We start from the raw sequence: 24,900 nt of genomic DNA, 5'->3' as shown, positions 1-24,900 counted from the left end.
ACCCTATGTTCCTCTCCACCTCGCACCAAGCCTCTCCACCTCTCTGAATCTCTCAATGCCATCGCCAGCGGCTCGATTGCCAGTGCAAACAACAAGGGGGACGGGGGCAACTCTGCCTGGTCCCTCGGTAAAGCCGGAAGTACTCCGACCTCCACCTATTCGTGGCCATGCACGCCATCGGGGCCTCATATAGCAGCCTTACCCATCTAATGAACCCTTCACCAAATCCAAACCTCCCCAACACCTCCCATAGGTACCCCCACTCCACTCTATCGAAGGCCTTCTCCGCATCCAGCGCCACCACTATCTCTGCCTCCCCCTCAATCGCCGGCATCATAATGACATTCAGCAATCTCCGCACATTCGTGTTCAGCTGCCTTCCCTTCACAAAACCTATCTGGTCCTCGTGCACAACCCCTGGCATACAGTCCTCTATCCTGGTGGCCAGGATTTTTGCCAGCACCTTGGCATCCACGTTGAGGAGCGATATGGGCCTGTATGAACCACACTGCTGGGGGTCCTTGTCCTTCTTTAAAATTAATGAGATCAGCGCCCGCGACATCGTCGGGGGCAAAGTCCCCCCTTCCCACACTTTGTTGAGTGTCCGCACCAGCAAGGGGCCCACTAGATCCACAAACTTTTTATAAAATTCCACCGGAAACCCATCCGGCCCCGTTGCCTTCCCTGACTGCATCTGCCCGATCCCCTTAACTAGCTCCTCCAGCTCAATCGGCGCACCCAGCCCCTCCACCTTCTCCTCCTGCACCTTCGGGAAAGAAAGCCTGACAAGGAACCTCTCCATTCCCCTCCTCTCCTCCGTTGGCTCCGACCGGTACAGTTCCCCGTAAAAGTCCTTGAAGACCTCATTCACCTCTACCCCCTTCCGCACCACATTCCCACTCTTGTCTCTCACTCCAACAATCTCCTTAGCCGCATCCCGCTTACGGAGCTGATGAGCCAGCATCCTACTCGCCTTTTCACCATGTTCGTACACTGCCCCTTGTGCCTTCCTCCACTGTGCCTCCGCCTTTCTAGTGGTCAGCAAATCAAATTTAGCCTGCAGGCTGCGCCTCTCCCCCAACAGTCCCTCCTCTGGTGCCTCTGCATACCTCCTGTCCACCTCCAGCATCTTTCCCACCAGTCTATCCCTCTCACTCCTCTCGCTCCTCTCCCTGTGTGCCCGGATGGATATCAGCTCCCCACAAATTACTGCCTTCAGGGCTTCCCAGACCATCCCCACCTGAACCTCCCCCGTATCATTCACCTCAAGGTACCCCTCAATACTTGCCCAGACCCTCCTACACGCCTCCTCCTCCGCCAACAACCCCACATCCAACCGCCACAACGGACGTTGGTCTCGCACCTCCCCCATCTCCAACTCTATCCAATGCGGAGCGTGGTCGGAGATTGCAATGGCCGAATACTCTGCCTCCTCCACTCTCAGAATCAGTGCCCTACTCACCACGAAGAAATCTATCCGAGAGTAGACCCTATGTGGGAGAAGAAAGAGTACTCGCGTGCCCTCGGCCTCACAAACCTCCATGGATCCACTCCACCCACCTGATCCATAAACCCTCTCAGTACCTTGGCCGCCGCCGGCCTCCTACCCGTCCTAGAGCTGGACCGATCCAGTGAAGGATCCAACACCGTATTAAAGTCCCCCCCCTATGATCAGACCTCCCGCCTCCAGATCCTGGATCCGTCCCAACATACACCTCATAAAGCCCGCATCGTCCCAATTTGGGGCATACACACTAGCCAGTACCACCTTCTCTCCTTGTAGCCTGCCCCTAACCATAACATACCTACCCCCCTTATCCGCCACCACCTCCGATGCCTCAAACAACACATTTTTCCCCACCAGAATCACCACTCCCCGGTTCCTCACATCCAACCCCGAGTGGAAAACCTGCCCCACCCATCCCTTCCTCAGGCTGACCTGGTCCGCCACCCTCAGGTGGGTCTCCTGAAGCATTGCCACATCCGCCTTTAGCCCCTTCAGGTGAGCCAGTACCCTCGACCGCTTCACCGGCCCATTCAACCCTCTCACATTCCAGGTGACCAACCGGATCAGAGGGCGTCCCGCCCCCCCCTCCCCCTTCGGCTAGCCATAGCCCGTCGACTGCCCGCCCCAGGCCAGCACCCCCTGCTCGACCCCGTCCCCCTAGCGACAACCCCTCACCTCTGTCCCCCCAGCCCCCACCAGCTCCTTCTTGACCCTACCAGCAGCAACCCAGTATTCCCCTTTCCCCCCTCCCTTCCCCCCCAGGCTAGGAACCCTCCCAGCCGCGAACCGTCCTCCATTGTACTTCCGTGGGTCAGCTAACTTCTGCTGACCCCGGGAACTCCCGCCAATAGCCCGACCCTTCCCGAAGTGGGATCATCCCCCAATCTATCCCTCCTCCTGGCACCGCTCCAGCGTGGGGAAGAACCAGTTAAGGCCCCGCCTCCCCCGTCACCGTCTCCGCCCCCCAGCCCCGCAGCGCGGGAAACCAGAGGAAAGCCCGCGCTTTCGCCCTGCCCCACCACACCTTTCTGACGCAGCTCCCAAATATCAGCCCCCCTCCATACCCCCACTCCGACATAGAATACAACATACCCCCCCGACCCTCCCCTCAAGATACACAGCCCAAACAATTCCCCACAGCACAAAAACATAGCAGAACAACCCCTCCGTAAATAACCATATCAAAATTGCAAAAGTACTAAAACAAGAAGAAAAAAACAGAAGAAAAAGAGAACACAGCAACAGCAGAATCCAGCACTAATATCTTACAGCCAACCTCGCAACCCCCAACCCCTAGTTCAAGTCCAGTTTCTCCGTCCGCACGAAGGCCCACGCCTCCTCCGGGGAATCGAAATAATGGTGCCGGTCCAAATAAGTTACCCACAGGCGCGCGGGCTGCAACATTCCGAACTTTATCTTTTTTCTATAAAGCACCTCTTTCGTCCGATTAAATCCGGACCGCCGCTTAGCCACCTCCGCACTCCAGTCCTGGTAGTTCCGCACTACCCCATTCTCCCAATTGCTGCTCTTCACCTTCTTGGCCCAGCGCAGCACGCACTCCCGATCACTGAACCGGTGGAACCTCACCAGCACCGCACGCGGGGGTTCATCTTCCTTGGGCCTCCTGGCCAGCACCCTGTGCGCTCCCTCCAGCTCCAAGGGCAGATGGAGAGACCCGGCCCCCACTAGCGAATTCAGCATTACAGCCACATAGGCTGTCAGGTCCGATCCCTCTAGCCCCTCCGCAAGGCCCAAGATCCGCAGGTTTTTCCGCCTCTTGCGGTGATCCAGCTCCTCGAAGCGTTCCTGCCACTTCTTGTGGAGTGCTTCGTGCCCCTCCACCTTACTCACGAGGACCACGGCCTCCTCCTCTCGTTCAATGGCCTGCGTCTGCAACTTCTTGATGGCAGCACCGTGGGTGGACTGAATCTCTGACAGCCTTCTGTTCGTTTCCTGCAGAGAGCTCAGTACTTCATCCTTGAATTCTTTAAAGCAGCGCAGGATATCAGTTTGTTGTTTCTGGGCCCAGAGTCTCCATTCCTCTGGAGCTCTGTCGGCGGCCATCTTGGATCCCTTCCCCCGTTTTTTCTGAGGAGCTGCTGCTGTTTTTTCCCCCTTTCCACTCCGAGTTCGAGGCATGGACTGCAAGGAAAGTCGTTCAGCACACCTTCCCCCACCGGGAGACGTTGAACAATTTCCGTTTTGGGCTCTCAAAAGAGCCGAAAAATCTCTTTAAAACGGGTGCTCCCAAATGTGTGGCTTACTGCTCCATCACAGCCACCGGAAGCCGGTGTCTGACATCTACAAGGTAATGCAGGAGGTGGAGGAGTCAGCAGTGGAGGAGCTCAAGGCTAAATGGGAGGAGGAACTCGGGGAGCAGATAGAGGACGGGACTTGGGCGGATGCCTTGGAGAGAGTCAACTCTTCCTCCTTATGTGCGAGGCTTAGTCTCATCCAATTTAAGGTGCTGCACCGGGCCCACATGTCCGGGACTAGGATGAGTAGGTTCTTTGGGGGTGAGGACAGGTGCACCAGATGTTCGGGGAGTCCTGCGAACCACGCCCATATGTTCTGGGCATGCCCAGCACTGGAAGAATTCTGGAAGGGGGTAGCGGGGACGGTGTCGAGGGTGGTTGGATCCAGGGTCAAACCAGGGTGGGGACTCGCGATTTTTGGAGTTGCGGTAGAGCCAGGAGTGCAGGAGGCGAAAGAGGCCGGTGTCCTGGCCTTTGCGTCCCTAGTAGCCCGATGAAGGATCCTGCTACAGTGGAAGGATGCGAGGCACCCAAGTGTGGAGACCTGGATCAGTGACATGGCGGGATTTATAAAATTGGAAAGGGTCAAATTTGCCCTGAGAGGATCAATACAAGGGGGGGGGAGGGGTTCCTTATTGTAGTTTCTATTCTGTAACTTTAAATTGTGTTAATTTGCGTTGTTGTTAAAATGCTGTGTTGTTCATGGAGGTGGGGCGAATGTTTATGATTGCTAATATTATTGTTATTTTTGGTATTTTACTATGGTGCGTTATTGTTCTATAAATTCAAAATTTTTCAATAAAAATTATTTTTTTTAAAAAACAGTGCCCCCAAACTTGATGTCCTTACATGATGCCGCCTCCACACGCTCCCATACCGACCCCTTACCCACTTCCTGACCATCGCAATATTCGCCGCCCAGTAGTAATTAATTAAATTCGGCAGGGCCAGCCCTCATGCCCCCGCTCCAGCAGCACCTTTTTCACCCGCAGGGTTTTACCCGCCCAAACAAATCCCGATATCTCTGCATTCACCGTTTTGAAGAACACCTTGGGGATAGAAATTGTGAGTCTCTGGAAAATAAACAAAACCTCAGGAGGACTGTCATTATAACTGTCTGTACCCACCCCGCCAATGACCAGGGGAGCGCATCCCACCTTTGAAAGTCCCCCCTCATCTGTTCTACCAACCGAGCCAAAGTCAATTTATGCAGCTGCTCCCACTCTCGCACCACCTGGATACCCAAATATCGAAAGCTCCCTCCCACCACCTTGAACGCATATCACCCAATCTCTTCTCCTGCCCCCTCGCCTGGATCGCAAAGGCCTTACTTTTACCCATTAAATTTGTATCCCGAAAACCGGACAAATTCCCCTAATATCCCCATAATCCCTCCAATTCCGCCCTGCTTCCGATATGTTCAGAAGCAGATTGTCCATGTAGAGCAAGACCCTGTGTTCCACCTCTTCTCCCCCCCCCCCCCCCCCCCCCCCCCCCGCACTATCCCCTGTCAGATCCTTGACGCTCTCAATGCCAACGGCCCTATAGCCAAGGGAAACAACAGTGAGGAAAGTGGACATCCCTGCTTCGTCCCCCGGTGCAACCTGTAGTAGTTTGATCTCACCTGATACGTCCGCACACTTGCCACCGGTTCCTGGCATAGCAACCGGACCCAATCCACATTCCCCTGCCCAAACCCAAACCACACCAGGACCTCCCATAAGGTCCACTCCACCCGATCTAAGGTCCTCTCTGCATCCATGGCCGCCACCACCTCAACCTCACGCCCCTCTTGAGGCACCATAATTGCATTAAGCAACCTCCTAATGTTGGTTGCCAAATGCTGCCCCTTAACGAACCCCGTCAGGTCCTCCACATTACCCTGGGACGCAATCTTCGATCCTTATGGCCAGGATCTTTGCCAGTAGTTTGGCATCCACATTTAACAGGGAGATCAGCCTGTACAACCTACAGTTTTCCTGGTTCTTATCCCGTTTTAAAATGAGGGAGATCTATGTCTGTGACAACATCGGGAGAGCATTCCCAACTCCTTTGCTTCATTGAAGGCCCTTACCAACACCCCCGAGAACTTCTTATAAAATCCCACTGGGTACCCATCCGGTCCTGGGGCCTTGCCCGATTGCATCGCCTCCCTGCCCCTCTACTTCTTCTACAAGCCTAATTGGGGCCCCCAGGCCCTCCACCAGCTCCTCATCAGCCTTCCGGAACTCCAACCCTCCCAGAAACCGTCACATCCCCTCCTCCCCGGCTGGGGGTTCCGACTCGAATAATTTGCTGTGAAACTCCCTAAACATCCCATTCACCCCTGCCGGGTCCAGGGCCGTATTCCCATCTGTGTCCTTCACTTTCCCAAACTCTCTTGCAGTCTCCTGCTTCCTGAACTGGTGTGCTAACATCCTGCTCACATCCTCCCCATACTCATATACCGCCCATTTTACCCTTCTCAACTGCCCTACGGCCTTATCCGTGGTAACAACCCAAATTCCATTTGCAGCATCCGCCGTTCCTATAACCCCTTCCTCCGGGCCTTCTTTATATCTCCTGTCCACCTGCAGGATTTCCTCCACTAGCCTTTCTATCTCCACCCACTCCACCTTCTCCCTGTGAGCCCGAATCATCATAAACTCCCCCCGATCACTGCTTTAAGTGCCTCCCAAACCGGACGTGCCAAAACTTCCCCCGTGTCATTAATCTCAACATATCTCCGGATGGCCTTCCTCACCTTTGCTCACACACCTCTTCTTCCACTAACTGTCCCACATCTAGCCTCCATTGCAGGCGCTGTCCACCCCCTACCTTGCTCACTCATAAATCCACCCAGTGCGGGGCATGAGGCGACACCCCTATGGACGAATACTCGTCATCTACCACCCCTGCCAACAACGTCTTATCTCCAGAAAGAATTTATTTGGGAATACACCGTGTGCGCATAGGAGTAAAATGAAAGTTCTTTCGCCCTCGGCCTCCCACATTTCCACTGATCTACCCCTCCATGTGATCCATGAACCCCCCAAACTCCTTTGCTATAGCTGACACCCTCCCTGACCTCGAGCTTGACCGGTCCAGTCTCGGATCTAGGACCTTATTAAAGTCGTCGTCCCCATAACCAGCCGATGAGAGTCCAGGTCCGGCATATTCCCCAGCCTCATAAATTCCACTTCGTCCCAGTTCGGGGGGGATGTATGTTTATTAACACCACTGGCATCCCCTCCAATTTCCCGCTTACCATAACATACCTTCCCCCAGAGTCCGCCACCATATTTCCTACCTCGAAGGCCACCCGCTTATTGACCAAAATCGTCACTCCCTTCATTTTAAAATCCAATCCTGAATTAAATACAGCCCAACCCGTTCGTTCCTCAGCCCAATCTGGTCCCCCATGTTCAGGTATGCCTCTTATAGCATGGCCAAATCCACCTTCAATCCCTTTAAGTGTGTAAACACATGGGGCCCTCTTGACCGGCCCATTCAACCCTCACATGTTCCATGTAACTAGTTTGGTTGGGAGCACCCTGCCCCTCCTACCGCTGCTCAACCATAGTCCCTCTTGGGCCAGCCTCCGACGCGTGTCCCGCACCTCCCCAGGCCCGCTCTCGGGCACCAACCGTCATCGATGTTCCTCCCCCTTACACTTTAAATACCCTTCTCCTGTTAGCGGAATTGCCCCCCCCCCCCCCCACGCCAATCCCAGATTCCCCCAGCAACAACCCCAACCCCCACGTACCTTTCACTACCGCCCCATTGCGTTTCAGTGAACTAGCCTGCCCAGCTAGCCTTGCAGCCCCTGCCGTGGTGCCTAGAATCCTACCACCCCCTCGCTGATTCCCTTCCCCCTCCCACTTGAACATTTGTGCAAACAAACCAAAAATAACCCCTCCCCAAGCCCAAAAAAGAGACCAAGCCCCCATCCCTTAACAAAGAACACCCTGAAGCCGAAAAAGAAAGAAATGGCCCCAAACATAAATTAACAGAAACATCACAGCATCTCCACCAAAGTTCAAAGTCCACCTTCTCCTGCCAGTCCATTGTCTTTTAGAAAATCTACCGCCGAACCAAAGTACAATTCCCAGCCTTCGTAGGTCACCCACAGCTGTGCCAGGTACAGCACCCCAAACTTCACCCCCTTCTTGTAGTGGGCTGCCTTGACCTTGTTAAAGCTTGTTCCCTCTGTTGGCCAACACTGTACAACATTGTACAACACTGCCCTTCCAAGTGCAGTGCCTCATCTGCCCGGCCTACCTCATAATTTTCTCCTTGTCCAGGAACTGGTGCAATCGCACCACCATCGCCGTCGCCGGCCCGTTCCCCTGGGGCTTCCTCATGAGCGCCCTGTGCGCTCGATCCACCTCCAACGGCCGTACAAACGGACCCTCTCCGAGCAGCTTCTCCAGCACCTTCCCCACGTACCCGCCAGCATCGTCTTCTTCACTCCTCTCCAGCCGGCCCATGATCCTTATATTCTGCCGTTATGACCGGTTCTCTAAGTCTTCGACCTTCTCCTGAAGCTGCATATGCTGATCGCGCTTCAGCCCCATCTCCACTGCCATCGAAGCAAACTGCCATCTCCTCCATCTTCTGGATCGCCTGGCCCTGGGCCTCCAGCCTCGTTTCCACATGGTTGACCACCACCCTGATCGAATCCACAGCCCGGGCCAGGTCCTCCAGACTCTCCTTCCGTTGCTGGGTGAACTTCTCGTTCAAGAAGCTCACCAGCTAGTCCATCAACCATAGAGCCGGCAGGGCTGCTCCCTGCCCCTCCACCATCTCCACGTGCGTTGCAGGCACCGCACTAGCTCCAACCAACTGATCCCTCTTTCGCGACCAGTTCTGGCCCTCAGCACCTTACACCAGAGTGTCAATCTCTTCCCCTCTCTCTCCTGCACCTTTATTCTGCCTCACATCCACCTGTTAACCGGGGGAAAGGTCTGAAAACCAGAGGCCGGTTTAGCTCACTCAGCTAAATCGCTGGCTTTTAAAGCAGACCAAGCAGGCCAGCAGCACGGTTCGATTCCCGTACCAGCCTCCCGGGACAGGCGCCGGAATGTGGCGACTAGGGGCTTTTCACAGTAACTTCATTGAAGCCTACTCGTGACAATAAGCAATTTTCATTCATTTTCATTTCAAAAAAACGGCAAGAGCGGGAGCCACCAAATGTGTGACCACTCACTCCATGGTAGCCATCGGAAGTCATATAACTTCAATCTTACTGGCAGTAGACTTCAAATGAAGTTACTGTGAAAAGCCCCTAGTCGCCACATTCCGGTGCCTGTTCCCGTAACAGCCTCCCCGAACAGGCGCCGGAATGTGGTGACTAGGGGCTTTTCACAGTAACTTAATTTGAAGCCTACTTGTGACAATAAGCGATTTTCATTTAATTTTCACTCGGAGATTTTCACAGTAACTTCATTGCAGTGTTAATGTAAGCCTACTTGTGACAATAAAGATTATTATTATTACCAATTATTCCTGATTACTTGCATTAGTGGATGCTAAAAACATGCGGTATTGCAAATCTGTCAGAGTTTGAAGGGAACATTTTTAGTGAAAGCAGGTTAGTATTGATGCTAAAATTACTGCCAGAAAGAAAACAAATAATATAGCTTATATAGGATGCTGAAAAATTGTTTTTCTGTTTTATTATGTTTTTAGAAATAAATATACCAAATACGTCCTCTACAGTTTGAAACAATTATGTTGTACACCATTGTGGTATTTTTGTATCACATACTTCAATTGGTCTTGTTTAATCCAGCACGCGTCTTCACCAGCTCCGCTCTTATATCTTTAAATATTTGGACCCTGTTCCCCTTCCAGTTCCGCTTCTCCCTGGTCCATTGCAGGATCTTTTCCAACTCCACAAACTTATGGAGCCTCACAGTCACCGCCTGTGGTGGCTCCCCCACTCTCGGCTTCTGCCTTATTGGTCTCTGCGCCTTGTCCACCTCTGGTGCCTTGTGTAGCACACCCTCCGCCACCAGCCCCGCGAGCATCCTTGAAATATATCTCATGGCACTTGTGCCTTCCACATCCTCAACGATACACAGGTTCTGCCTTCTGGACCTGTTCTCCCGCTCCTCTACCTTTACCCTTAGCGACTTGCAAAGGTTCACCAGGAGCCCCACCTCCGTCTCCGCTCAATCACTGTAGTTGGAGACTACCTTCTCCATCTCCAGAATCTGCAACCCATATGCCTCTAGATTTTTCTTAACTCGTTCCATTGATACTTAGGGCTGCTACCGTTCCATCGATGATCTTCGAACGACCCTCATGCATCTGCTTTTGTTGCTGGAACTCTTCTCTAATAAGCGGCATCAATTGCTCCATCTAGGGCTTTCCAACTTGCAACAGCCCTTCCTCCTCCGCCATCTTTGCAATTGCTACTGCGCCACAGGTCCTAAATCCTTGGCCAGGTCTTTAACCTTTTCCTGCTGGATCTGGTAACCAGAAGACATGGCGCTCACGGGGAGAACTTCACCACTACACTTTCCTGTCGAAATTACCCCACTTTTGGAAAGAAAGAGCTCAAACCAACGCCTTCAAGCCAGAGCTGCCCTGTGTGCAACCACTCACTCCATGGCTGCCACTGGAAGTCCCGAGATATTGGATAGCTCGCCACATACTAGCAACGTGTCTGACTTTCTGTTCCATTGACTTCAGTTTTACTTTATGGCTTTTCAAATGTTGTTCCTCTTGGCCTTTATCTTTCCCTGACTACTGATTGTGGACTTTACTGATCCAGATACTTTTACTCACGTACCTTTGGTACAGACCTTCTTCACTTGCCCCTGGTGACTATCTGGTTTCCTGCAAATTTCCATTCTCGTCTCTGGCATTGACATCATACTTGTCAACTATAGGAGGAAATAGTCGGCATCAAGGCAATCAAATGTTGTGAAAGTCCTGGGACTGGCTCTGAGGTTCCAGGATATGTAGGGCCAATGTTTTTTAATTCTCTGCTTCCAGTTCGCTGGGTGGGGAAGGGAATGAATGAGCTTCACACAGGCAGCCTTAGTGTCTGCCGTCAACATACCCAATTTCCTTTTTTCTGGCTCTCCCACACCCCTCACAAGTATCCTCCACCCTCTCGAGCAACCAGCTGTTCCTTGACCTCGTTAGCTGCACCCTGTACATCACCTTTAACTGTATAACTCCACGAGTATAACACGAGTTTGAGGCATTCACCCTCCGTAACACAACCCCTACTTCAGCGCCTCCCCAGCTCATCCTCCCACTTGGCCTTAACCCGCTCCAAAAACGCAGTATCCTATCATAAATTGCAGAGACGATGCCCTCCAACCCCCCCTCCCATTTCCAATCTCATAACTGACAACACCCCCTCCAACAACGAGGACGGTGGTGTCGCGGAAACATCAGGAAAACCTTCCTTGCAAAATCCCGCACTTGCATATACCTAACCCACAAACTCTACCCCCTTCAAGAACCTGCTTCCATCCTCACTCAAAAAACCTCCGGCTCCCTACACCAGCTCTGCAACTTCTTGGCATTCGTCATCCAATTATAATACGTAGGAATCGACAGAGCCAAACCCCCTGACTGTCTCCCTCTCTGAAGCACTGTCTTCCGAATCCTCGCTACCTCACCTGCCCAGAGAAATGATGAAATCAACCATTCCACCCCCATAAAAAACAAGAAAACAAAGAAGATTGGTGAACACTGGAATAAAAACCACTGCAAAACATTCATTTTTACCACCTGCACCCGTCCTGCCAATGATAGAGGGAGGCTGTCCCACCTCAACAAAATCAGTCCTGACCCTGCCCACCAGGCTCATAAAATAAAATTCACGGAGCCGGGCCCAATCCAAACTCTGCAATCTTGGACTTGACCCCTCCCTGTGCAGCTGGATCCTCGACTTCCTCACCAACCGCAATCTGTCAGGATTGGCAATATCCTCCACAATAGTCCTCAACACCGGAGCCCCGCAACGATGTGTGCTCAGTTCTCTACTGTACTCCCTATACACACATGACTGTGTGGCAAGATTGAACTCCAACTCAATCTATAAGTTTGCTGATGATACGACTGGTGGACCACATCTCAAACAACAACGAATCCGACTATAGGAAAGAAATAAATCACTTGGTTGCATGAGGTACCGAAAACAACCTCTCTCTAAATATTGGAAAGACCAAGAAACTGTTGCAAAACAAATACTTCAAGAGCATTACAAACATTTCAAAGTGGTCATCACACAAAGCACAATAAAATTCAGGTTCTCTACATACTCCATGTTGCTCTTGAGGCGCTTCAATACAGTCAAAGAAACATTAGACATTTTAAAGGTTGTTACAAATGGTGCAAATGTATTTAAGTTGCCTACATAGTTCAAATTGCACTCTGTGCTTCAATACAATTGTGATACATGTAAAAATACCTGCTATTTATTATGTCTTACCTTGACTTGGTTGCCTCACACGTATTGGGCTGGTTTAGCTCATAAGGCTAAATCGCTGGCTTTTAAAGCAGACCAAGCAGGCCAGCAGCACGGTTCGATTCCCGTACCAGCCTCCCAGGACAGGCGCCGGAATGTGGCGACTAGGGGCTTTTCACAGTAACTTCATTGAAGCCTACTCGTGACAATAAGCAATTTTCATTTCATTTCATTTTCATTTGGGTTGAATTCCAATTTGATACTTTTCTGTGCACCTTACCAGTACACTAATACCTTATTCTACATTTAATTTCCTCACTATCAACCACACTGTCAATTTTTGTATCATCTGCAAACTTCTCAATAATCTCCCTACTAAGTTCGAATCATTAATATATCTCATACAAATTACTGAGCCCTGTGAAACCCTCACTGGAAACAGCCGCTTTGTCACAATACACCCGTCAACTATTATCCTTTGCATTCTGATATGTTTTCTGAATGAACAAAATATACATTTGTGAAAATATGGCTGCAGGCAACCTCTTGACATTCAAATGCCTTAGTACTGAGATGTTCAGAAACTCTAGGAACAATGTGACATTCTATTCTAATAATTTTTCCCTCAAAATCCAGAAAGAATAAACCTATTTATTTTCCATATTTGTTATTTGCTGGTTTGTTCTCTTTGAAATTTGTGTGCTTTGTAATTTGGAGAGGCTGTTTTAACATTGCGTTATTGGTAAATAAATTCCAAATGAGAACACCAAGATCTGTACTATTGGCAATTTGAAGTATATGTAAATTAACAAGAATTAGTTTAATTACAATAAATAAACTGTAGCTCAAAAGAGAATAAATATTTGAAGCTCAAAAATTGCAAACTTTCTCAAAAAGTGTGTAAAAACTTTAAAATGTTGGAACATATTCAAGTATTTGTATTCCAGATTTGCAGAACGTAAATTACTATCCTATAGCTACAAATTGTTTTACAACCTAAAGCATATGAATTTTTTTTTTTAAATTACTCCAATATGTCAAAATTATTGAAGATTTTTATCAAGGAGGAATGATTTGTTTTTATGCTCTATCCAAAGTTATGCATGTAAAGTGGTAATTTCTGCCTTTTTAAATTCTGTCTGTCTTCCATCACTAATGCAAACCAGATTTATGTCTTTTGTTATTTCCTTATCAAATTTTGGAAGTTTTAAAAATGTTATTTAAGATTAGCTGCATTGTTCTGACACACAGAATATGAATGGCTGCAGAATTGGGGGCAGTTGCACCATTCAGTGACAATCTCAAACTTGGCACTAATGAGATCTTATTTCAGTCTTCTCACAAATAATTTTGTACATAAATAACTCCTTGGCACTTTTAACGTGTATCCATGTCCATCTTATTTGCCTCCTCCATTGAGGCAAGAATATTTATTGCAGGTGGGTTTGACTTTCTATCTGATCTGTACCCTGTTCCCTTAGCAAACCACCTGGCCTCATATAATTGGCATCCTATCTTGCAGAATGATGTCATTAAAATGTTGGCTTTGAAGCCTTGCAAAAAAAACTTTTTTTAAATCATACTTAAGTAGAAAACAAACTTGGTTTAAGTACTTAAATATATTCCACAAATGAATTCTGAATTGTTTGAAAGAATGAAAATTGTGAACTGTGAAGGTCACATTGTAGGAACAGCTTTGCCCAGTAAGCGAGGCATGCTCTGTGTATTGTACGGGAGGAACATAACACCAGCAAGAAAGTAATAGTCAATGTTAGAAATTCATAAAAGTGACAAGTGTTCAGTGAAAGCTAACAAATGATCCAAATTCATTATATAAAATGGGAGGATTTTCATTTCATTCGTTAAAAATTGCTAGTGTGCGCAGCTTTGCACCTGCAGTCTCTATCATGTTATGTAATGCTTTACCAACTACTCTCTCACCTGTCCTGTCATCTTAATGACTTATGCACATATACACCCAGGTCCCTCTGCTCCTGCACATTAGAGAGGTACCTCTTATTTGATATTGTCTCTCCATGTTCTTTCTCCCAAAATTAATGACCTCACGCTTCAGAATTATGTTGTAGAAGTAGGCCATTCAGCCCATCGTGTCTGCACCGGCATTCCAGATGAGCGTTATCCATGCTGGCTCTTCCTAATCAACCCACATTTTTCCATGTGATTATTATTTCACTCCTGAATAGTTATTTCCAGAGGTTTTGCCACCACTGAAATTAAACTGGCTGGAATATAATTGCTCGGTTTATCCGTACAACCTTTTTTGAACAAGGCGTAAGGCAATTCTCTAGTCATCTGGAACCCCCATGAGTTCCTCTGCAATTTCCACCCTCACTTCTTTCAATATCCTTGGATGCATCTCATCCAGTCCCAGTGCCTTATCAACTTTACGTACTGACGTTAATTAAATATCTCCTCCTTGTCAATTTTGAATCGTTGTAGTGACCTTTTCTTCTCTGACACTATGACCTGGGTAACATCTATTTCCTTTGTAAAGACAGATTGGATTGGATTTTGTTTATTGTCACGCGTACTGAGGTACAGTGAAAAGTATTTTTCTGCGAGCAGCTCAACAGATCATTAAGTACATGAAAAGAAGGAAAAATTCATAATAGGTCAACACAAGGTACATAATGTAACTACATAACCGGCATCGGGTGAAGCATACAAGGGTGTAGTGTTAATCAGGTCAGTCCATAAGAGGGTCATTTAGGAGTCTGGTAACAGCGGGGAAGAAGCTGTTTTTGAGTCTGTTCGTGCATGTTCTCAGACTTTTGTATCTCCTGCCCGATGGAAGATGTTGGAAAAGTGAGTAAGCCGGGTGGGAGGGATCCTTGATTATGCTGCCCGCTTTCCCCCGGCAGCGGGAGGTGTAGATGGAATCAATGGATGGGAGGCATTTGTGTGATGGACTGGGCTGGGTTCACGACTCTGAAGTTTCTTGCGGTTTTGGGCTGAGCAGTTGCCATACCAGGCCGTGATGCAGCCAGATAGGATGCTTTCTATGGTGCATCTGTAAGAGTTGGTAAGATGCAAAGTATTCAATACTTGGAGAACCTTCCAAGCGATTTTTCACAGTGCTCAGCAAAGGTTTATACCAACAAAAAGGAAGGACGGAAGAAAGAGGGAAAATCGACCGTGGATATCTAAGGAAATAAGGGAGAGTATCAAATTGAAGGAAAAAGCATATAAAGTGGCAAAGATTGCTGGGAGATTAGAGGACTGGGAAATCTTTAGGGGGCAACAGAAAGCTACTAAAAAAGCTATAAAGAAGAGTAAGATAGAGTATGAGAGTAAACTTGCTCAGAATATAAAAACAGACAGTAAAAGTTTTTACAAATATATAAGACAAAAAAGAGTGGCTAAGGTAAATATTGGTCCTTTAGAGGATGAGAAGGGAGTTTTAATAATGGGAAATGAGGAAATGGCTGAGGAACTGAACAGGTTTTTTGGGTCGGTCTTCACAGTGGAAGACATAAATAACATGCCAGCGACTGATAGAAATGAGGCTATGACAGGTGAGGACCTTGAGAGGATTGTTATCACTAAGGAGGGAGTGATGGGCAAGCTAATGGGGCTAAAGGTAGACAAGTCTCCTGGCCCTGATGGAATGCATCCCAGAGTGCTAAAAGAGATGGCTAGGGAAATTGCAGATGCACTAGTGATAATTTACCGAAATTCACTAGACTCTGGGGTGGTCCCGATGGATTGGAAATTAGCAAACGTGACGCCACTATTTAAAAAAGGAGGTAGGCAGAAAGCAGGAAATTATAGGCCAGTGAGTTTAACTTCGGTAATAGGGAAGATGCTGGAATCTATCATCAAGGAAGAAATTGCGAGGCATCTGGATAGAAATTGTCCCATTGGGCAGACGCAGCATGGGTTCGTAAAAGGCAGGTCGTGCCTAACTAATTTAGTGGAATTTTTTGAGGACATTACCAGTGCAGTAGATAACGGGGAGCCGATGGATGTGGTATATCTGGATTTCCAGAAAGCCTTTGACAAGGTGCCACACAAAAGGTTGCTGCATAAGATAAAGATGCATGGCATTAAGGGTAAAGTAGTAGCATGGATAGAGGATTGGTTAATTAATAGAAAGCAAAGAGTTGGGATAAATGGGTGTTTCTCTGGTTGGCAATCAGTAGCTAGTGGTGTCCCTCAGGGATCCGTGTTGGGCCCACAATTGTTCACAATTTACATAGATGATTTGGAGTTGGGGACCAAGGGCAATGTGTCCAAGTTTGCAGATGACACTAAGATGAGTGGTAAAGCGAAAAGTGCAGAGGATACTGGAAGTCTGCAGAGGGATTTGGATAGGTTAAGTGAATGGGCTAGGGTCTGGCAGATGGAATACAATGTTGACAAATGTGAGGTTATCCATTTTGGTAGGAATAACAGCAAACGGGATTATTATTTAAACGATAAAATATTAAAGCATGCCGCTGTTCAGAGAGACTTGGGTGTGCTAGTGCATGAGTCACAGAAGGTTGGTTTACAAGTGCAACAGGTGATTAAGAAGGCAAATGGAATTTTGTCCTTCATTGTTAGAGGGATGTAGTTTAAGACTAGGGAGGTTATGTTGCAATTGTATAAGGTGTTAGTGCGGCCACACCTGGAGTATTGTGTTCAGTTTTGGTCTCCTTACTTGAGAAAGGACGTACTGGCGCTGGAGGGTGTGCAGAGGAGATTCACTAGGTTAATCCCAGAGCTGAAGGGGTTGGATTACGAGGAGAGGTTGAGTAGACTGGGACTGTACTCGTTGGAATTTAGAAGGATGAGGGGGGGGATCTTATAGAAACATTTAAAATTATGAAGGGAATAGATAGGATAGATGCGGGCAGGTTGTTTCCACTGGCGGGTGACAGCAGAACTAGGGGACATAGCCTCAAAATAAGGGGAAGTAGATTTAGGACTGAGTTTAGGAGGAACTTCTTCACCCAAAGGGTTGTGAATCTATGGAATTCCTTGCCCAGTGAAGCAGTTGAGGCTCCTTCATTACATGTTTTTAAGGTAAAGATAGATAGTTTTTTGAAGAATAAAGGGATTAAGGGTTATGGTGTTCGGGCCGGAAAGTGGAGCTGAGTCCACAAAAGATCAGCCATGATCTAATTGAATGGCGGAGCAGGCTCGAGGGGCCAGATGGCCTACTCCTGCTCCTAGTTCTTATGTTCTTAATACTTCAGCCATACCTTCTGCCTCCATGCATAAATCCCATATTTCGTCCCCAATCAGCTTTATTCCTCCTTTTGCCACCCTTTTACTATTTATGTGCCTATAGAAGACTTTTGAATTCCCCTTTATGTTGGCTGCCAGCCTTTTCTCATAATCTCTCTTCACTTGTCTTACTTGTCTTTTCGCCTCGCTTCTGAACCTTCTGTCATAGAGTCAAATAGTACAGAAGAAGCTCTTTGTCCCATCGAATCTGCACCGACAAAATTACACTAAATCCATACTAATTCCATCTTCCTGTTCCCGGCCATAGCTTTGAATGTTATGATATTCCAAGTGCTCATCCATATACTTATTAAAGGTTCTGAGGTTTCCTGCCTCTACTACCATCCCAGGCAGTGCTCCAGACTCTCACTGCCCTCTGGGTGGCAAATCCCCTCTAAACCTCCTGCCCTTCACCTTAAATTATGCCCCCTCATTATTGACCCTTTAACTAAGGGGAATAATTGTTTCCGATCCACCCTCATAATCTTATTCACCTCCATCAGGTTCTCCCCCTCTCCACCCCAGCCTTCTCAGCTCGAAAGAAAACAACCCGAGCCTATACAGCCTTTATTCATAGCTCAAATGTTCCATCCCAGACAATATCCTGGTGAATCTCCTCTGCACCCTCTCCTAATGTCCTGTCATTCATTGAGTTCTCCCTTGTCTTCTGAGTTCTCCCTTGTCTCGTTACTCCTTCCAAAGTGCATCACTTCGCACTTCTCGGGGTTGAATTCCATCTGCTACTAATCTCCCCATCCGATAAACATGCCTATATCTTCCTGCAACATAACTACTTCTTCCTCGTGACTAACCACCCTACCAACCTTGGTGTCAGCCGCAAAGTTACTTAGCATCTCCAACCTTCCCCCCCCATTCTCACCTATATTATTTTTATATATATATATTACAAACGGTAAGAGACATAACACTGATCCCTGTCGTTAGTCACTGGCCTCCAGTCACACAAACAGCCCTCAAGCCAATTTTGGATTTTACTTTCTTTTTCACTGTCCCATGTGAGACCTTGAAAAAGGCTTTGCTTAAATCCATGTAAACTACATCAACTGCATTACCCTCATCTACACAGTCGATCACCTCCTAGAGACATTCAGTCAAACCCATTAGGCCTGACCTCTCTTACAAAGCCATGCTTACTGTCCCTGATCAAACTTTGTCTCTCCAAGTGGAGATTAATTTTCTCCTTCAGAATTTTCTGCAAGTTTCCCTGCCACGGATGTGAGAATCATTGGTCTGTAATTTCCTGGTTTATCTTTACCATCCTTCTTGAAAAGTGGAACCACATTAGCTGTCCTCCAGTCCTCTGGCATCTCCCTTGTGGCCAGAGATGAATTAAAAATGTATTTAGCTCGGTTCTCAATTGTATTTTCTCCCTGTCATAACACACTTTTTCTTCTTTAACTTAACTTCTATCCCCTTTTTCATCCAGGGAGCTCTGGATTTATTTGCTCTACCTTTCCATTTTAAGGGAATACTTTGCCCAAACAATTTATTGTTTGCAGATGGCCCATTGTTCAGCTACAGTTGCCCCGCCAACCTTTGGTTTCAGTCTATCCGCCCCAGCTCTGTTTTTGCTCCATTGAAGTCAGCTCTACCCAGTTGATTATTCTTGCTCTGGACTGCACATTGTCCTTTTCTACCATCATCTTAGACATTATGATACAATGATCACTGTCTCCTAAATGTTCCCCCACTGATACTTGATCTCCCTGACCCACCTGATTTCCAAGAACCACGCCTAGTTTGCACGTTCTCCCAATGTCCCTCCCACAAGTCCCGAAAGATGTGCTTGTTAGGTGAATTGGACATTCTGATTTCTCCCTCAATGTACCCGAACAGACGTCGGACTGTGGCGACTAGGGGATTTTCACAGTAACTTGATTGCAATGTTAATGTAAGCCTACTTGTGACAATAAGAAAAATTATTATTATTAGCAGTGCCTCCATTCTTGCTGGACTAGACACGCACTGCTGTAGAAAATTCTCCTGAACACCATATAGAAACACTTATTGCAGTCTATAATTGAGATGATATAGAAATAGCACATATTGGCATATTGGTGATTTTTTTTTCATGTTTATGAATAAAGTTTTCTTAATTTCTGATACTATGTCCTTGCAAAGTCAAACATTGACAATAGTACAACTCTGATTCAGCACTATAAACAACATCACAGTATTTAAAATAAACCCATTGGTTATTGTAGATCTTATACAGCTATAACAGGCTAGATTTTTATAATATTATCAATGAACATCACAATTTCCATCACTAACATGATGGCCTCTACTAACCCTCCACAACAGAGAGGTTAAAAATCTTAAAACGGAGAACACATCCCTAGCCTGCTGAATGGGCACCTGCTACAGTTTATATGAAGTCAGGCAAGTGTCCCTCCCTCAATTAAGGGGATCATCTCTACTAAAATGTATTTTTAATAGTAAATTTTGAGAGAAGAGTGACTGTGATGTGTAGATGAGTACAATATATTGATTTCTTAGTGTTAAAACTAAAATATACATTTGTAATAATGAGTAAATATCATGAATACCTTAACTAGAATCATGATTTTTCTCTCTTAGATTCAGTGAGGAAGGAATGGAAGTCATGGAACGGTTAATCTACCTCTTCAGAAAGTTTCAACAGCTGAAGGTCAGCAATGAGGAGTATGTGTGCATGAAAGCCATCAACTTTCTTAATCAAGGTATAATGAGTTTTATATGATACTAATTTTGGTTACTTTCATTCTTCCTATTTCTTCCTAATTATCAGCTTTAGCCTTAAATACAGTAGAATCAATTTTAACTGTTCCTACCAGTCATCAGTGGAAATGAAAATCAAATAGGTTTTGAAACGGGTTGCTTTCTATTTCTCAGTCAGCAGGGACAGTTAAAGTCAACCTCAGCCATTCTATTTTAAGAAACTATAGTTGGTTTGTCCAGTAAAAAATTCTTGGTGAGGAACATTGGTCACAAAATCAAGGGCAGCAAGTTTGCAATTTCCCAACCATCATCCTCTTCTAAAAGCATTGGGACACATGTAAATAATATGTTTTTCTTAGCGTTGGACCTACAAAGCACAATTGGAACTCTGTAAATTTTTGTCTATAAGTGGGTATACATGGCAGCAATACTCGTGATAGAGCTTTGGAAAAAAAGAAAGCCCAGTTCTGTTTCGATTCCCATTACCTGACAATTTTAATGCCTCTGCTGTTAGGGTTTTGGATATGATTCAAAAGAAAAAGAGTTTGCCTGTAATTTGGTTAAGTAATAAAACACCCATCAGATTTGATTAAAGGCATTTAATACTCCTGTTTTAAAGACCTGACCACTATTATCTGTATCCATATTCCATACGAGGATGATAAAGAAAAGATTGGAAATACTTGGCAGGTCTGGGCAGAGAGAATAAAGGGCGGGATTTACGGCTGTCAACAGTGGCAGAAAATTCCGGTCCCAGCGATGAAGGGTAGATCCCGCTGGCGGGCCGCCTCCGCCGCCATAAAGCAAGCGATAGCCTGGTGGGAAAATCTTGCCCAAAGTTAATGTTTCCTATTGTGACTTTGCATCAGATTTATTTCATATTTCCGTCATCACAATATTTTTCTTTCCCTAAGATGCCTGGTCATTTCAATATTCTTGAGGTCAGGTGGGGTTCTCGGGTGGGATTCTCTGTGCCAAAATCGCGCTCGGCGCGGGGCGGAGAACGGGGCTTCGGACCCGCAAACGGGTCCGACGCCTTCTCGCAATTCTCCGCGGACCGGAGAATCGCCTCCAGTCGCGTGCATGCGGTCGACATGGCATCGGCCGGGGGCTATTGAAAGAGGCCTCCGTGGCGATTCTCAGCCGGCAGCTGCCCGAGTTCCCGCCGGTGTGATTCACTCATGGCTTCAACCGGCAGGAGCTCGGAGTGGCGGCTGCGGAGTCCGCGGCCACCCTGGTAGGGGGCCTCACCAGGGGGGGCCTCTAAAACGGCCAGGCTTGCGATCGGGGGCCACCGATCGGCGGGCGCGCATGATTTGGCGGGGGGAGGAGGGCCTAACTTCTCAAGGCCGGCTTGCTATGTGGGTCTGCCATGTTGCCCGGGGCCACCACGTGCATGCGCGGACCTGCGATCAGAAGTGGAGGGCCCCGAATCGGCAGCAGGAGCCGCGTGGACTACTCCGGGGCCCGACAAGCCACCTTCAAAATGGAGAATCACTCTGGACTTTCTCCAGGAAAGTCCAGAATGATAGCCCCATTTTCAGAGAATTCCACCCCTCTTTTCTCAGACAGTAGCTGTAATTGCCCTGTACTTGTTTGGTGCTCATGGCCAGGCAATTAAGTTCAGGAAGAGGGTGCAATTGTAGCTGTATTATTGGGAGTTTATATTGGAGTAGATGATGCAGGCTTTTTTTTAATGTTTGCAGGTATATCTGAAGTTGTAATTAAGTTAAAACATAATTCAGAATGTCCTTACAGATAAACGTAATTACATTTCAAATAGAAAAAATTATGATAAACTTGCCAACGTTTGTGGAGATAATTCCATCTTAATGCCCACACATCTTGAAGAGTTGAGGTAGTTAAAGGTTGGAAATTTTCTCACTAAGGGAATGCGTCATCATTACTAATACTTCTGTTGAATCTACTTTTCCTTTGCATTCGCTCAATATATTTAAAACATTTGTTTATCATGCAAAGCTTTTTTCAGTTTTGGATCTAGTTCTTAAATAACTAATAGTTTCTTTGTTTGCTTATCATTGGGGAATTGTTCTCTGATTTCAAAATTGACAAACATTGTAACCATTACATGTTCGAACAAAACATTTTTCTCTGTGAACTCAATTTTATACATTCTTCTGCCTAAGTTTATGGCCAAAATTGTTGGATGTGCTCTATGGAAGTAACTATTGTTTTTTATTCATTTCTTATATTGAGCTGTTATTATTAGTTTGGTCACATTATATTCTCCCAGTAGAATTGAGTTTGTGGTAAGCAGTTGTGCTGCAAAATAAATGCAGGATAATTTTGTTTTTTGCCATCTGTTGCCATAATGTCTAACATACATCCAAATTGCCCTCTGGAGAACAATCTTGCATTATGAATTGGCATTCATGAGAAATTCCTATCCATAATATGGTCTACTAATAGAATAACTGATGGCAAACAGTGAGATACATGAATATAATTTTGAGTTGGTTACTTGCATCCTGCTTACTGGCTTGGAAGTGAAAAGTACTTCTAAATTACTGGTGATGATCATGACCCCTTGTGAACTGAAGTCCCTATGACAATCAGTACAATCAAAGCCAAATCTCAGTAGACCACACATGAGTTATGATCTGGATAAAAGGTCATGGTTGAGACAGTCCTGTCTTCAAAACAGGTGGTTTATGCACAACTTGTGGCATTAGTATTACAAAGTTGAACAATAACAGGAGCAGTGTTTGTCTTTTTGCACATGACGACTTTCATTTAGAGTTAATTCACTTTATAGGTGGTATGTAGTATTTTTATGGCATGCTTTATATCATCTTGTGAGAAAAGTGTATGGTACTTTTTTTAAAAAGTTTTTAATGTTATATTTTTATGCCAAAATCAGCATTTCTTTCATATCACAAGGATGCCTGTAAATGTTATTACATGGACAGGCATGCACCAACTGCCTTCAAAAATAATTATATTTGATTTTGGTAACTATTGGCACGATATGTGATGTTGAGCAACACATATAAGAAAAGTCAAGACTTAATTATCTGGTCTGTGCTGAGAAACTAATATTACTTAAGATAGTGGTATGGACATTAACCTTGACTTCAGAATCTCAGAAATACGAAGAAAAATCTGCTAGATTCCTGCTTTTGGTTTGTTTCCAGTGGATATAAACATGTGACAGTTGAGAAAAGAATCTGGCTTGAACATGGGAATTAGGAGCAGAAGTAGGCAATTCAGCCCTTCAAGCCTGCTCCTCCATACAATCAGATCATGGCTGATCTCTTCCTGGTTCAAATCCACCTCGCTGCCTGTTCACCATGTCCCGTTAACCCTTTTTTAATGAAAAATATGTCAATTTCCTTCTCAAAACCATTAAATGATTTAGACTCTATGGGACAGCGAGTTCCACAAATTCGCCACCCTCTGCGAGAAGTAGTTCCTCCTCATTTCAGTTTCAAATCTAGTGCCTTTCAACCTGTCTCTGAGACTTCTTGTCCTAGATTGCCTCACAAGGAGGAGCATTTGGTCTACCTTTACTTTATCAATTCTTCTTAGTATTTTATATACCTTGATCATATCCCCTCTGATTCCAATAAACTCCAGAGAATATAAGTCCAAACTGTTCAATCTCTCCTCTACATCAACCCCTTCATCCCCAGAATCAATCTGGTGAACCTCCTCTGAACTGCCTCCAATGCCACCACATTGTTCCTTAAATAAGGAGACCAAAACTGGACATAATACTCCAGATATGATCTCACTAACACCCTATGCAATTGCAACAATACTTCTCTACTTTTATACTCCAGTCCTTTTGCAATAAACGCTAAAATTCCATTTGCCTTTTTTATTACATGTTGTACTTACCGGCTTTCTGCGATTCATGACCACAGATACCCAGATGCCTCTGTCCAGGCACATTTTGAATCTGCTTCCCATTTAGATAATAATTTGCCTTGCTATTTTACGGGCAAAATGGATAACATCATACTTATCCAGATTAAACTCCCATCTGTCAAATTTTGGCCCATTCTCCGAGCCTATCTATATCTGTCTGTAAGCTCTTTATTCTCCTCTTCGCTTTCCTACCTATTTTAGTTTCATCAAATTATGTTATACTGCTATGTTATACTCTGTCCCTGCTTGAAGATCATTTATGTAGATTGTAAACAGTTGAGGTCCAAGGACTGATCCCTGCAGCACCCCGCTAGTTACAGTTCGCCAGTCAGAGAAGGACCCATTTATCCGATCCTCTACTTTCTGTTAGTCAGCCAATCCTCATTCCAATCTATCCCCAATCCCCTGCAATCTCACCGTCTGGATCAGTCTTTTACATCTTGACAAACACCTTCTGGAAGTCTAGATATACCACATCCACAGTTTCCCCATTATCCATCTTGCTAGTTACGTTCTCAAACAACTCGAGCAAGTTTGTCAAACATGACTTACCCTTCATAAAACCATGCTGACAGTTGTGGATTGAGCTTTGTCTTTCCAAATTTTCAGTCAGCTCCTCAATAATTGATTGCAGTAACTTCCCCACCACAGAGGTCAAGCTAACCGGTCTATAGTTTTCTATTTTTTGCCCCTCCCTTTTTGAATAGAGGCATCACATTTGTGTGTTTCCAATCCACTGGGGCCTTTTCAGAATCCAGGGAATTTTAAAATATCATAACCAATACATCCACTATCTCTGCTGCCACCTCCTTTAATACCCTAGGGTGCAAGCCATCAGGTCCAGGAGACTGATCTGCCATTAATTCCATTAGTTTATTCAG

General features: G+C 46.2%; 1 protein-coding gene across 2 annotated transcripts in view; it reads left to right on the top strand.

The window, feature by feature from the left end:
• The window catches only part of LOC119955516 (nuclear receptor subfamily 6 group A member 1-like), a 592,263-nt gene that overhangs the window by 529,736 nt on the left and 37,627 nt on the right, over nt 1-24,900 (top strand). For both annotated transcript variants that reach the window (XM_038781784.1, XM_038781786.1), the window contains one exon: nt 20,009-20,130. In XM_038781784.1, the coding sequence (XP_038637712.1) occupies nt 20,009-20,130 (122 nt within the window). The remainder of the gene's footprint in view (nt 1-20,008; nt 20,131-24,900) is intronic.

This window comes from Scyliorhinus canicula, chromosome 21 (assembly GCF_902713615.1).
Source record: "Scyliorhinus canicula chromosome 21, sScyCan1.1, whole genome shotgun sequence".
In the NCBI taxonomy this organism is placed as follows: domain Eukaryota; kingdom Metazoa; phylum Chordata; class Chondrichthyes; order Carcharhiniformes; family Scyliorhinidae; genus Scyliorhinus; species Scyliorhinus canicula.
This window is presented reverse-complemented; position numbering and strand designations above follow the sequence as displayed.